This window comes from Mesoplodon bidens (genome assembly GCF_964165515.1).
Source record: "Mesoplodon bidens genome assembly, chromosome: 4".
Taxonomy (NCBI): Eukaryota; Metazoa; Chordata; class Mammalia; order Artiodactyla; family Ziphiidae; genus Mesoplodon; species Mesoplodon bidens.
In genome coordinates this window covers 96,697,622-96,714,397 of record NC_138160.1, presented here as the reverse complement: position 1 = coordinate 96,714,397, position 16,776 = coordinate 96,697,622, and the positions used below count along the sequence as shown (strand labels likewise).

The window sequence follows — 16,776 nt, the reverse complement described above, 5'->3', positions numbered from 1 at the left end:
AGCAAAACTACTTGAGATAGGTACTCTTATCCCCATTCTAGAGATTAAATATGTAAAATGTAAACAACTGGTGCATAGGAGTAAAGAGTATATGAAGATTCCTTATGTTATTATTCCCACTTTTCTCTGTTTGAAATTATATCAAAATCAAAAGTTACAGAAATTGATTCAAGTAAAAATCATCCATGGATACTAAATTTAAGTGGAGAAAGTTTGATTTGAAATGAACGGTCACAAAGTTTCTGCCCACAATTCCTTTTTTTTTTTTTTTTTTTTTTCTTTTTGCGGTATGCGGGCCTCTCACTCTTGTGGCCTCTCCCGTTGCGGAGCACAGGCTCCGGACGCGCAGGCCCAGCGGCCATGGCTCACGGGCCCAGCCGCTCCGCGGCATATGGGATCCTCCCAGACCGGGGCACGAACCCGTATCCCCTGCATCGGCAGGCGGACTCTCAACCATTGCGCCACCAGGGAGGCCCCCACAATTCCTTTTTAGTTGCAAAAGAAGAAAATAATTATGCAGTAGAAAAAAAAAAAAGCAACATCTTAATCAAGAGATCAAAATTAACATCACCAAAAAGTAGCAAATGGACAGCAGGTGCCTCTAGAAATGATATCCTGTGAAGACCACAACATCATTTACATAACTTTCTAGCCAAGAATCATAACTAAATTTGATCATGAAGAAATGACAGGAAAAAACAGAGAAACATATAAAACAAGTGGAAGGTACACTTGAAAAACATCAATGTCCTAAAAGACAAAGAAAAGCTGAAGAAAGAAGGAATTCCTTAAACTGCTTAGAACATATATTATTTTCTGGGTCTATAATAGGCACTGGTAATACAAATATGAATAAAACAAAGGCCCTTTGCCAAGGTGAAAATCTTATAGTATACTATTTAATTATTCCTCTGAGACTCCTAACTAAGAAACAAATATGATAGTCATCAATATTTCAATTACATAGGAAACAAAATCTAGCACAGAATTTTGACTTAAGTTAGCTAAACTACATTTGATTCTATTTAAAAGAAAATTCTGTATAGTGTATATGAGGCATCTGTACATTAAAATACCAGGAACCATTTTAATATAATTTGTTTTGATATCTCATATTCAAATTTAAATCTGAGGGTGTTTATACCTTAACCAACATCTTAAGTTTAAATATCATCAAAATAACATGAAACACAAGGAAAATGAGCCACTAATATTTTTAATGTTTTCCAACCCATGCCAAAACTGTTTACATGATAGTTCTTAGGCATCTCACTTACATTACTTATTACCTGACAATGTCACTAACATGTCAGTCAAAATATAAGGACTTCATGCTCCCTCTAATTCCACATAAAAAAATTCAGCATAAGCTTAAATTCTCGTAATTGCTTTGTAAACCACAGTTCCAAGCATATGCAAAATTAGCCAAAATTACAATAATATTAACTCTTTTAAAATGAAAAAGAAAATGTAAAGTTAATCACCATACTTTAACTACTGGATCTCTCAAAAGTAGCCTCTGCTTGGATCATATCACATAGTAAGAAACACTTTTTTATGTTTCAAACTGATATACATACACAAAAGTGTCACAAAACAATTTTTACCCAGAGCAGTAATACAGAATCTCTACTATGTTTCACTTTTAAAATACTAATTCAGGGACTCCCCCAGTGGTCCAGTGGCTAAGACTCTGCGCTCCCAATTCAGGGGACCCGGGTTCGATTCCTGGTCAGGGAACTAGATTCCACATGCCACAACTAAGAGTTCACATGCTGCAAATAAAAGATCTCGCATGCCGCAACTAAGACCCAGTGCAGCCGAATAAATAAATAAATACTTTTAAAAATAAAATAGGGGCTTCCCTGGTGGCGCAGTGGTTGAGAGTCCGCCTGCCAATGCAGGGCACACGGGTTCGAGTCCTGGTCTGGGAAGATCCCACATGCCACGGAGCAGCTGGCCCCGTGAGCCACAATTACTGAGCCTGCGCGTCTGGAGCCTGTGCTCCGCAACAAGAGAGGCCGCGATAGTGAGAGGCCCGCGCACCGCGATGAGGAGTGGCCCCCACTTGCCACAACTAGAGAAAGCCCTCGCACAGAAACGAAGACCCAACACAGCCATAAATAAATAAAAATAAATAAATAAATACTTTTAAAAATAAAACAAAATGAAATTTAAACAATTTAAAAATTAAAAATAATAATAAAATACTAATTCAAAACCCTTCAAATTGATTTCATTACCTACTAAACCACTAATAGGTCAAGCTATCTATCTATAGTTAGAAAAAATACTGCTCAGAAATACTGAATGAGTTTTAGGAATTATGTGTATGGATATTCATGAAACAATTATTATTTATTATAATGTCATGAAAACACAAAGTAGAACTATAACTGCTAAAAGAGAAAACAGTACCTATATTTTGTTGCTATAATCCATCATTCATTTTGTAACTGGCAAATACTATAAGCAGAAATTCTGTATATATATGGCTTATTACACAAACTATACATTACTATTTATGCCTATGAAATATAAAACTTAGGAAGTTAACTAAACATTTAATACAAAAAGAGCATGAACCTACCTATTTTTAAGGCTTAGCTAAACACTTGCTCTATAATTTCCTTGACCATTTCTCTTGACTTCAATGATTTCTTCGTATATAATCTACTGACTAATTATAGAAAATTCCCAACTTAAAAAAATTCTAGTTGGCTTATTCTTTGTTTTCTAAAATTATACACAGAGAATAAAGCATGATATAAGAACTTTTTCTAAATCTTTCATACAGGGGAGAAGAGCATTTTTCAATTCAATGTAATCTGCTTAATAAGGTTAGCTTTTAGAAGCATTTCTCATTATAACCCTGTATCACCAAGAAAGGAATACCTGCTGGAAAAATCAATTCATGAATGTATAAGAGGTCATACGTATGATCCCTCAATTATTGCATGTGTATATGTTATAATAAAATCTTTAAAATAATAGATTCAGAGTAATTTTACATTTGTCTAAAATAGAGAAGTTTCTACTATTTCCATAACGTACAGAGATCTATTTTCTTAAATAATACATGTATCTATAGAGTTTGCCAAAGGACACAAGATGACAGCACCAAGTTAAGAGTACATTTCATTGGAAACATTCTATTTACCAGTGAACAATAAAGGCACTGATGCTTATACCTCAAATTTTCACCTTTTTCCTTTGGAAAGAAAATGCTGTAGAAGAAACGAAGAAGGTATTTGTAATTTGCTCAAATAGGTTCATTAATCAAATCAGCAAAAATTTAAACAGGCTGTCATTTGGAGGCCCTCCGGGAGATGCCAAATTTTATTCCCCATTTTTAAGCTGGCAGTGCCCAATTTATAAAATCAGATTCTAAAAAATCTATTTGTTTGGGACTTAGAACAAATCTGCAAATATAATAAAATTATAAATGGTGATTAAATTACCAAGTAATTTAACAGAAGGAATGCAAGTGGTTCCCTACTTATGTCCTAACTAGAGGAATATCTAAAACTCAAAAAATAATAAATTCCAGTCCTAAATGGCTAAAAACAAATAATACCTTGGCATTAAGAAAAATCTTCAATTTCCAGCATTTTATATATGTGGTTTTCTTAACTATTATATACAATAGATATCAGCCTTAACTCAACAAGCATATAATTTGAGAAAAAGCCTGTTGCTTTCAGGACACTAATGATTCCCATCTTTATGTAAACACCACAAGTTGTATGCTGATGAAACTTACACTTCTTATCAGTAGAATCAGACTTTCATCCTAGTCTTCTATCCATTTTTAAATAATAATGGCACAATGATATAAAGACTGGCCTGTGCAAATGAAAAAACAAAAATAAACAAACAAACAAAAACAAGTTTACCATTAACTGAGATGAGAAAACTACAGGAACAGTTTCAAGAGGAATGATCCAAGGATCAGTTTATTTTTTTAATGTTAAGCTTGAGATGCCTATCCTATATCCAATGAAACTGTCAAGTAGGCTAGAGAAAAAATGTTTTATTAGAAAATAGTTTTTAAACCCAGAAGCCTAGATGTGATTGCCAGGGAAGTACAAAAGAAAAGAGAAGAGGATCAGGGACTGACTCCTGGCACAATACAAAATTTAGAGGTTGTAGAAATGAGAAGAAAGTAGCAAATATGACTGACGAAAAGAAGCAGCCAGAAAGGAGAAAAACCAGAAGAGCACGGACCTTGACTTTTGTACCGTCATAGATGCTGGGGACATAAAAATCAATAAACTTACAATCTCTGTCCCCAAAGCTCCAAGTCTAGTGATGAAGACAAACATATACAAAAGTAATTTTGATATAACACATATGTAGAAAATCCTAAGTAACTGCAAAAAAACTACTAAAACTAGTGGCCAATTTTAAGAAAGTTATGGCAAAAGATTAATATGAAACATCAATAGTTTTCAATATACTAGAAACAAACAATTGGAAAATATCAAAAATGCAATTCCATTTTTAGTAGCAACCAAAATCATGCAAATACACAGTCTTAGTCTGTTCAGGCCACTAAAACAAAATACCGCAGACTGCATAGCTTAGTAATAACAACATTTATTTCTCACAGTTGTGGAGATTGGAAGTCTGAGATAAGGGTGCCAGCAAGGCTGAGCGAGGGCCCTCTTCCAGACTGCAGACTTCTTGTATCCTCACATGGCAGAAGGAGGCAAGGGAGTTCTCTAGGGCCTCTTTATAAGGGCACTAATCCCATTCATTAGGGTTCTTTCCTTATTACCTAATCACCCCCTAAAGGTCCTACCTCCTAATATCATCACCATGGGGGTGAGGTTTCAACATACAAATCTTGAAGAGACACAAACATTCAGTCTATAGCATAAGGATAACAAAATTTGTGCAAATCCTGGTCACTGGAAAAACTATAAACATTATTGGAATAAATTGAAGAAGATATCAATAAATGGAGAGATATACCATGCTCATGAATTTAAAGATTCAATATAATTAAGATGTCAGTTCTTCCAGAAATGATCTATAGAATTTAGGACAATCTAATTAAATCCCCAGCAGGAATTTTTTAACAGAAACTGACAGGCTGATTCTAAAATTTAAATGGAAAGGCAAATGACCTGAAAGTGTCAAACCAATTTTTTTAAAGAGTTGGAGGAGCTATATTACCTAACTTGAAGAATATAAAAGTACGGCAATAAAGACAATGTGGCATTGGCAAAGGATAGACATAAAGACCCATCAATTGACTTCTAATGAAGGTACCAAGGTAAATGATGCTGGAACAACTAGATATCTACATGGAAACAAAATAAAAAACAACCTCTACCTAACACCAAACACAAAAATGAACTCAAAATGGATCACAGACCTAAATGTAAGTGCTAAAACCATCAAACTTCTAGAAGAAAACATAAAAGGAAATCTTTGTGATCTTAGGATAGGCAAAGATTTTAGAGAGAGCCATAAAAGTATGAACCACAGGGGCTTCCCTGGTGGCGCAGTGGTTTAGAGTCTGCCTGCCGACGCAGGGGACACGGGTTCGTGCCCCGGTCTGGGAAGATCCCACATGCCACGGAGCGGCTAGGCCCGTGAGCCATGGCCGCTGAGCCTGCGCGTCCGGAGCCTATGCTCCACAACGGGAGAGGCCACAAGAGTGAGAGGCCTGCGTACCGCAAAAAAAAAAAAAAAAAAGTATGAACCATAAAAGAAAAAAATTATAAACTAGACTTCATCAAAATAAAAAATTCTGTTCTTCAAAAGTCACCATTAAGAAAAAGGCAAGCCATGGACTAATATTCACAATACATATACCTGACAAAGGACTTGTATCCAAACTATATAAATAATTCTTACCACAATAAGAAAATGAAATCTACCCCACTGTAAAGCAATTATACTCCAATAAAGATGTTAAAAGAAAAATAAATTAAAAAAAAGAAAATGAAATCTATACAAAAAGGGCGAAGATTGGAACAGATAATTCACAAAAGAAGATAAACAAATGGCCAATAAACACATAAAAAGATATTCAAAATCCTTATGTTCAACATCCTTATACCCATTAGAATGGCTAAAACTTTAAAGAATGGCAGCACCAAGTGTTGGCCAGGATATGAAGAAACTGCTGGTTGGAATGTAAAATAGTATAACCACTTTGGAAAACTGTTTGGCAGTTTCTCATATAGTTAAATATACACTGACCCTACAACCCAGTCAATCCACCCCTAAGAAATTACTCAAGAAAAATAAAAATATATGTCCATAAAAAGATGTGTACATGAATGTTAACAAATTTATTCAAAATAGCCCAAAGCTGGAAAGAGCCCCACTATCCATCAACAAGTGAATGGATAAACAAACTGTGACACATCCGTATGATAGAATACCACCACGCAATAAAAAAGAATACCAACCCACAATAAAAAGGAGCAAACCATTAATACATTCAACAGCATAGATGAACCTCAAAATCACACTCAGTGGAAGAAGCCAGAGGAAAGTACATGTGTATAATTCCATCTATATAAAATCCTACTAAACACAATCTATAGTGACACAAAGCAGATCAGTGGTTTCCTGCAGCCAGAGTTTAGGGAGGAAAGAACTGCCAGGGGGCCATGAGGAAACTTTTTAGCACGATGAAAATGCTCTGTGTTTTGATTATGACCATGATCTCACAGATATAACGCTATCAAAATTCACCAAATAGTACAATTAAAAGGATACAGATTACACTATGTAAATTATAATTTAATAATGCTATTTTTAAAAAGATACAATATATTAAAGGCTGTAACAGAGGAATGTATAGGTGCGATAAGAGAACATCTTCAATCTCTTTGCCATCCTCTAGTCATGGGCAAGAACAGGAGGCAGTAAGCCTCAAAGGAACAAGCCACACTACTACTTGCCTCCCAGAGAAAGAATTCTATACTGTGACATCTATAAGTATACAAAGACAAGGTCAGGATCTCAGAGATGACTATTATGCAATACAGTATCCACATTACAAGAGGTATAAATGCTTTATTACAAATATCACAACTTAGGGATACTCTCTAACCTATACCCTCAAGTTTAGATGCCACAAAAGTCAACCTAGTGTCCTTGCTAGGGTGGCGTGAAACTTAAAATTATACTCCTTGACCCACGGACTTGGCCAAAATACCTAATTGGTCTTCATATCCAAGTTATAAAGTGATGAGGGAAAACATCAATGAATCATCCTTCAGACTCCTTACCACCTCTGCATACCATGAATATATGAAGACCATAGTACAAGTTTGAGGACACCGAAATGTCATTCAGCTAATGCTCTCACAGTTGACAACACTCTGAAAAAGTACATCAATTCTATTTAGCAAGTGCACATCTTTGACTACTATGACATAAGAGTAATTATGCTAACAGCACAGTTCTTTGGCACTGGTAAAATCTTTATTTAATTTGTTAATGGTCTGGTTTTAGTCAATTATTTATAAAGCAGAAAATACATTTCTACTTCAAATTAGATTGATTAAGGGTCTCTAAGATCTAAAGTTCTTTAAATTGATTGCTGCATCAACAGCTAATGACATCACCTTTTTTCCCCTGGAGAATTTCCATTTCAAGCTAAAGCAATTCTTATTATACATATTCCCACTTTCAAAGAGGAAAAATGTAAATGACTGAATCTAGTATTCCAGCAAAACTCGAGTCATGAAATAAATGAACCTCAAAAGGCTTAAAGTACAACCAAAATGAAAACACAAAAGAACACTAGGAAATACAAAATATAATCCATACCCTCCTCTCTTTACTTTTGTTTCTAACACCAATAAACACAAATATCCCTCTTTATAAGAAAACCCTATAAACTGAACCTCAAAATAGCACAATTAGTAAAGTAGGAATATTGTGCATTTATTTAATCAACAACTATTTTTTGAGAACACACTATCTACCAGGGGCCATTTAAAGTAGTGAAAATATAGTAGTGAACAAAACAGACAAAAATTCCTGCCCTTGTGGAGTTTATAGTTTAGTAGTAGAGACAGACAATTTAAAAAAATGAACATGTAGAATATATAGAAAGCCAGATAAGAATAATAAGTATTATAGAGAAAAACGAAGTAAGAATGTACCATAGAGGCGGAAGCACTTTTCACTATGATGATTACAGCAAGGCTCACTGATAAGTATGATATTTGCACAAAGAGCTGAAAAAGATAAGGAAGCCAACCACATGAACATCCAAGAGTTCCTGAGGTAAAGAGAATAGAATTATCCAAAGTGAGCCAGGTCGAGGTCAACAAGATAGTGGACCAAAAGGGGTTACTGATCATGTAGGGTCTTAAAGGCAATTGTAAGAACTTTGACTTCCATTATAAACAACACGGAAAGACTTGGTGGATCTGGAGCAAGGACAGAATAAGACTTACAATTTAAAAGAAGCACTTTTAGAGTTCCTAATCTGATGATGGTAGGAAGTAGTTTATATCACATCAACTTCCCTTGCAAATAAAAAGTATGATTTCTAGGGCTTCCCTGGTAGCGCAGTGGTTGAGAGTCTGCCTGCCGATGCAGGGGACATGGGTTCGTGCCCCGGTCCGGGAAGATCCCACATGCCGCGGAGCAGCTGGGCCCGTGAGCCATGGCCACTGAGCCTGCACGTCCGGAGCCTGTGCTCCACAGTGGGAGAGGCCACAGCAGTGAGAGGCCCACGTACTGCAAAAAAAAAAAAAGTATAACCTCTAAACAAAATATTTTAAAAACAGTGATTTGAAGGCATTGGAGAATGACTAAAAGCAGAAGAAGTTAAAGGGAAGGGATCCACACAAGGTGACAGATTCGTAAAAGAAGGGAACCACACAAGGTGACAGATTCACAATTATATGACTTTTTACATTTATATGACTTTTTCCCAATCCGTGCAGCATGGACTGGCTAAAACTCAAATACAAAGCCTAAGATTTGGCTTAAGGGGTCAGCAATCCCATTGCTAGACACTTACTCAAGGGAAATAAAAACATATGTCCACAAAAAGACTTGTACACAAATGTCAAATAGCAGTCTTATTCCTAATAGCCAGAAACTGGAAACAACCCAAAAGTCTATCAAGAGGAGTACAGATAAACAAATTGTGTTATTTTCATACAAGGAAATATTACTCAGCAACAAAAGAATTGCTGATACAAGTAACATGAATGAATCCAAAAAAACACTATGTTGAGAGACAGTAGACAGACACTTTTATTTGAGTTCATTTATATTAACTCTACGAACAGAAAAAAAAACAACCTACAGTGATGGAAATTTGAGTATGAAGGTGGAGGGAATTAAAACTGGGCACTTTCCAGGTGATGAAAATTTTCTCTATTTTGTTAAGGAGAATGATTAAATGGGTATATATAATTTCTAAAATTCATCAAACTGAGCACACTTAAAATCTCTGCATTTTCTGCAGGTAAATTATATTTCAATAAAAAAACAGTAAATGAATATAACAGCATTTAAACCTCACAAACATTTACATTCAGTCAATTCCAGCATATGGAAAAACTTGGCTTTCACTTCATTCTTAACATACCATCTTCATTTCACTTCATTCTTAACATGCCAACAACTAACGCAACAAATGAGGCAGAAATTTGACTTGTATATGGATATAATTATAACAAAATACCTTTCCTATAAATGCAGATGATAATGTTAAGAAGCGTTTAAATCTTGAAAAAGCACTCAGATATGTATTCATAGTTACGTATTTAGATTTATCTATATGAAGTATGCTTTTTCTGTTCTCTTTTTAATAAAGCCATTCATCCATCCTTAGAATTCCAAAAGAAATGAAATTAGAATATAAAAGAAAATAATAAAACAAAAGAATACACTAAGGTTTAAAAATGTCAAATCTAAATTTCTTATATTACATATAAAAGACAGATATTTAACAGTTAATGAAGCAAACAATTAGTTGTTACACTTAACAATAAAGTAAATCTTATTATAATGGCTTAAAGAGGATTTTTTTAAAAGACTGTTTAGGAACATTATTATCTTAAGAACGTTAGTCATCCATTTTTAAATGCAGGCTTCTCAAGAACATATGAGACATGATGAATTTTCACTACATAATGAAATAATAAATTTGCTATGTAACTGGTAAAATTAAGAACACTCTTAATAGGACGAAATCACAATACACACATTTTGAGCATTCAAAACAAATACAACTGTCACCTTTATCTTTAAAATCTTCCTAACAAACATACAAGTACATTTTAAGAAAAGGAATCAGTAAAGGAATCAGTAACCTTTAAAGAGCAGGCTACTCAGAGTGCTAAAAATATGCCTTATGTATATTTCTCATAATCATATGTTACTGAGGAATAGGGTGAACTTCAAATGTAAAAATATTTTAGAAAAAATATCATATAAAAAAAACACAATTCTTTTCCTTAAGGTCTCAGAAAAAAAGAGATTATCAATATGTCAGTAATATTTAACATATAAGTTTTTACATTTTGTATAGCAGGAATATACATAAAGGAACTCTAACCAGAATTTTAGGAGTAAAATTAAACATAGTATTCAAGGTCTGTCTGAAAGGGTATTCATAATTTAATAAATGTTGTAACCACACAGGCATTTTAACAAAAATCAAACAGAAAACCCTGTTAGAAGGACACTGCTAACAGTCAACACTGATAAAAGAGGGAAGACTACTAATTCTAATAAGCAGTGGTAACATTTCAGTGTCCAAAGAGGTTAAGATAAAGTGTATTTAAAAAAAGAAAAAGTGAGACAGGATAAAATTTTTAAATCCCTTCAATCATATCCTGTAAAAAGCTATCCAATCAATTTTCAATCTGCCTCTCACTTATTAGATTTAAATAATAGAAGATTAAAAAGAGGTGTTTTTAAAAACTTAATTAAAAATAAGTTCCTTCTGATTTTTTAACTTGTTATTTAATTGAATCTGACCCTCTTTGAATTCAGAATTACTTACACAGATGTTCCACTGCAAGCACCACACAGTTTATGTTAACCTCTAAATGACTGTAAAACAGTCACTGCAAATACAACTTTTGTTCATTATATAATAAATCACTGCCATATATTTTTGTTACAATTTAAATGACATGATCTATTTTCATCCACAGCTATTTTAGTCACCATATTGTAACAGTCATCAGGGCAAAAAAGGAAGATAACATTATAGTTGCCAGAGGTACCATGACATAAAAGGAACAAGGCTCAATTAAGAGAAAGACCAATCTCGGACTTCCCTAGTGGTGCAGCAGTTGAGAATCTGCCTGCCAATGCAGGGGACACGGGTTCAAGCCCTGGTCTGGGAAGATCCCACATGCCACGGGGCAACTAAAGCCCGTGTGCCACAACTACTGAGCCTGCGCTCTAGAGACCGTGTGCCACAACTACTGAGCCTGCATGCCACAACTACTGAAGCCCACGCACCTAGACCCCGTGCTCTGCAACGAGAAGCCACCTCAATGAGAAGCCCACGTACCGCAACGAAGAGTAGCCCCCACTCACCACAACTAGAGAAAGCCTGCATGTAGCAACGAAGACCCAATGCAGCCAAAAAATAAATAAATAAAATTTTTTAAAAAAAGAGAGAGAGAGAGCCCAATCTGATTCCCACCTCACCTTCATCATGGACCACTTGGGTTAACACGGTAAAGGTACACTTTAGAAAGTTTTATTTCTTTTTCAAAGATATAAAACACACACACACGTATACACACACACACAAACTATGTAAACCACCATGCATAATGCCTGACACAGAAAAATTCTGCTGCTAACATTTAGGTGGTAGTATAGCACAGTGGCTTAGGAGTGTAACTACTTTGTTAAATCCCAACTCTACCACTTATTTAGCTGCATGACCATGGACCAGATATTTAATCTCTCTAATCCTCAGTTTAATTTTAAATATAAACTAGAACTATTAATGGATCTTACAAGATATAATGCACTTAGTAGAGTTTTTGGCCCACCGTAAACACAAGAAATGTTTGCTATTATTATATGATCTTAATTAGCATTTAAGGTATTAAAAATGTATTAGGGCTTCCCTGGTGGCGCAGTGGTTGAGAGTCCGCCTGCCGATGCAGGGGACACTGGTTCGTGCCCCGGTCCGGGAGGATCCCGCATGCCGCAGAGCGGCTGGGCCCGTGGTCCATGGCCGCTGAGCCTGCGCGTCCGGAGCCTGTGCTCCGCAACGGGAGAGGCCGCAGCAGTGAGAGGCCTGCGTACCGCAAAAAATAAATAAATAAATAAAAATAAAAATGTATTAGCTACCCTCTCATATACTCTGTATTGGCAAAAGATAATTTCCTACATTCTCAAGGAACCAGTGTCGTAGGGACCAATTAATCATATCCAACTACTTTTTTGCATTTTATATGACAACTGATCAAACTACTTCTTTTTTTTTTTTTTTTTTTTTTTTTTTTTTTTTTTGCTGTACGCGGGCCTCTCACTTCTGTGGCCTCTCCCGTTGCGGAGCACAGGCTCCGGACACACAGGCTCCGCGGCCATGGCTCGCGGGCCCAGCCGCTCCGCGGCATGTGGGATCTTCCGGGATAGGGGCACGAACCCGTGTCCCCTGCATCGGCAGGCGGACTCTCAACCACTGCGCCACCAGGGAAGCCCCAAACTACTTCTTAAACAGAAGTTAATGTAATACAACATAAGGAAGAAATATTACTTTTTAAAATTTATTTATTTATTTATTTTATTTTTGGCTGCGTTGGGTCCTCACCGCGACGCGTGGGCTTTCTCTAGTTGTGGCGAGTGGGGACTACTCTTCGTTGCGGTGCACGGGCTTCTCATTGCAGTGGCTTCTCTTGTTGCGAAGCACGGGCTCTAGGCACACGGGCTTCAGTAGTTGTGGCTCACAGGCTCTAGAGTGCAGGCTCAGTAGTTGTGGTGCACGGGTCTAGCTGCTCTGCGGCATGTGGGATCTTCCCAGACCAGGGCTTGAACCCGGGTCCCCTGCATTGGCAGGCAGACTCTTAACCACTGCGCCACCAGGGAAGCCCCAGAAATATTACTTTTAAAAAAGCAACAAACTATCATCCAGAAAACAATAAAAAATGACTTACTATTAGAGGTGAAAAAAGAAATATTTTTAACTATACAAGTATACTGTACTTATATAAATGCAAGAAAAAAACAGAAGAAAATTATATAAATATAAAAAATAGGCAAATATTCAAAGGCAAGTGGAGACTTTTTTTTTTAATGGTGATGGTTAAAAAAATTTTAGGGATAAATAAATGGAAAACTTAAAATCTGTACAGGGTACAGGAAAAAGCAGAAATTAAAATGAAAAATGAAGCTGTGATGTGGAGGACACTTGAGAGCTCTTAGAATGTAGAGTTAAAAAAAAGAGAGAGAAATGAAAACAATACAGGGGCATTTTCTAAAAACCCATAGCTAGCATCTTTTTGTTTCTATTTTATACATTAGATCCCCAGAATTTATTCATCTTATAACTTGAAATTTGTATTCTTTGAACAACATTGCCTCCATTTCCCTACCCCAGCCCCAGCCCCTGGTAACCACCATCCTACTCTCTTTTTAATATTTTTGCCGTACCACCCAGCATGCAGGATCTTAACTCCCTGACCAGGGATTGAACCTGTGCCCCTGCCGTGGAAGCGAGGAGTCTTAACCACTGGACTACCAGGGAAGTCCCCAGCATCTTACTTAATGATGAGAGACTGAATGCCTCCTCTCTAAAACTGGGAACAAAGCGTGATGTTCAAACTTACCAATCTTATTCAACATCATATTAGAAGTTCTAGTCAGTATAGTAAGGCAGGAAAAACAAAAGCTGAACAAACTGAAAAGGAAGAAATAAAACTATCTCTATATTCATGAACAATCTGACTTCCTACAAAGAAAATCACAAGGAAAACCACCAAAAAAACTGCTATAACTAATTAGTGAGTTTACCAAGGTCTTGAATACAATATCAATATATAAAAATCAATTGTGTTTCTATATACTAGCAGTAAACAACTAGAAACCAAAATTTTAAAACCAGTACCATTTACAACAACTACAAAAAATAACTTAGGTTAAGAGTGTTCAAATCTAACAAAATATGCTGAAAAATGAAAAACACTGATATAAGAAATCAAACAAGACCTAAATAAATGGAGATATACTCAATACTGTTAAGAAGTCATTTATCTACAAAGTGACCTATAAATTAAAGGATTTTTTGCAGATATTAAGAAACCTGGTTTTCAAATTTGTATTAAAAGGTAAAGAAACTAGAATAGCCAAAACAGTTATTAAAAAGAACAAAGTCAGCAGATTAACAATACTTGATTTTAAGACTTACTACAAAGCTACAGTAATTAAAGCAGCATGATATTGGCATAAAGATAGACAAATAGATAAATGAAACCAAAAAGAGAATCTAGAAAGAGATACACAAATATGTCAAACGATTTTTGACAAAGGGGCTAAGGCAATTCAATAACAAAAGGATGTTATCAATAATTATGCTGAAACAAATGAACATCCATATCAGAAAAAAAAAACCAACTTGGACCTGTACCTCATGGCTTATATAAAATTAACCCAAACTGGATGTTAGACTTACATGTAAAACACAAACTATAAAACACTTAGAAGAAAACAAAAGTTTGTGACATTGCATTAAGCTACAAATTCTTAGATACAAAACCAAAGGCAGTATCAACAAAAGAAAAAAATGATAAATCAAACTTGATCAGATTTTAAAGGTTTTACTTTGCAAAAGACACTGTTAGAAACTAAAAAGGAAAGCTACAGACTAAGAGAAAATATCTGCAAATCATATATCTGACAAAGGACTCAAAAGATTCACAAAACTCAACAGAAAGAAAACAAACACCTTCTATAAATTTTAACAACCAAAAACACAAGAACAAAAACAAAACCCATGCATTTCTATATGCTGGGATTTACACTTCTAATTGTCCTTTATATTACTATAATTATCTGTCACAGTGTGGAAATACAGTTAGACAAAAGATCTGAACAGACACTTCACCAAAGGAGACATATGGATGGCAAGTAAGTACATAAAAAGATAATCATCATAATCTGTTATTAGGGAAATGTAAATTAAAAACACAAGATATCATTACAAAACCTAACAGAATAGCTTTAATACAGACAACTGACAATACCAAGAGCTGACAAGGATTTGGAACTACTGGAACGCTCATATAATGCTGGTGAAAATGCAAAAAAACACTAATCACAAATATTTCCAGAAAATAGAAGAGGAGAGTGGATTTTTTCAGATATAATAATTTATGCCATACATACATATTGAAAAATATCTTTTGAGTAGTATACACTATACCTTGTGGGGTGCAAGAATCCTCTGCCTGAATTTTTCAATTGTTTCTTGACCCATAGAAGACCAAGCATTGACAAATGCTTCTGCTTTGTCTTGTCTAAGATGAATGTTCTCTAATTGCTGCTGCAAAGCTGCTGGCTTCACACTGTAATATACTGCCTATAAAAGAAGAAAAAAAAATTATATATATCCCTACTGTTCATACAGAGACCTTGAACTGTAATCAAATACAACATTATTTTAAATGATTTAAATTTAGAAAATTTCATATTTCTGCTGCAGAGATTGTTTTATTATTTTACAAATAATAATATACTCAACCAAGGGCTGGAAGATTCAGAATTAAATGGCCTAAATTATTCAAGCTAAACTGCTTCATTTTTGCCTGTAGTTTAAGTAATACTAAATCTACTTAACAGAAAAACTTCTTTGCTTTGGCTATGTAAATGGTATCCTAATTAAAAGTTCATTTCCTTATTTCACTTCATTATTTCAAATAAGTACACAGTGGTTTTGTTTCCCAACTATCAACATTTTTCCAAGAAACACTTTCTCAAAACCACGTTCATCTACCAACTTCCTAGATAATATATAATAAAAAATTGAAAAACCTTTTTCATGGTGATACCTGTTGTTTTTTACATTATTCTGAAAAAACTTCCTCATAAACCCCAGGCTGCTCTGCCCTATTCAGTTATCCTTTTCTTCTACTGAAGGTTCACCAAGGATAAGAACCATAATCATCTTTATGATCTGTAATCTGTATAAGGCTGCATGTAGTAGATGCCTAGCAGCTTGTCCTCCTAATGGTATCTATTCACTAGAATGCCCAGAAACCTACAGTATTGTTTATTGTGAAATAAACTTTTATTTCACAAGTATTCTACTTAATCAAACAACAGGAATTTATTAAGAATCTATTTTCATAGCCACTATGGAGAACAGTATGGAGGTTCCTTAAAAAACTACAAATAGAACTACCATATGACCCAGCAGTCCCACTACTGGGCACATACCCTGAGAAAACCGTAATTCAAAAAGAGTCATGTACCACAATGTTCATTGCAGCACTATTTACAATAGCCAGGACATGGAAGCAACCTAAGTGTCCATCGACAGATGAATGGATAAAGAAGATGTGGCACATACATACAATGGACTATTACTCAGCCATAAAAAGAAACAAAATTGAGTTATTTGTAGTGAGGAGGATGGACCTAGAGTCTGTCATACAGAGCGAAGTAAGTCAGAAAGAGAAAAACAAATACCGTATGCTAACCCATATATATGGAATCTAAAAAAAAAAAAAAGGTTCTGATGAACCTAGGGGCAGGACAGGAATAAAGACGCAGACATAGAGAATGGACTCGAGGACATGGGGAGGGGGA

General features: G+C 35.2%; 1 protein-coding gene across 2 annotated transcripts in view; it reads right to left on the bottom strand.

The window, feature by feature from the left end:
- Window positions 1-16,776, bottom strand: part of COMMD10 (COMM domain containing 10) — a 176,088-nt gene that overhangs the window by 147,802 nt on the left and 11,510 nt on the right. For both annotated transcript variants that reach the window (XM_081233749.1, XM_081233750.1), the window contains exon 4: window positions 15,392-15,547. In XM_081233749.1, coding sequence (XP_081089875.1) covers window positions 15,392-15,547 — 156 coding nt within the window. The remainder of the gene's footprint in view (window positions 1-15,391; window positions 15,548-16,776) is intronic.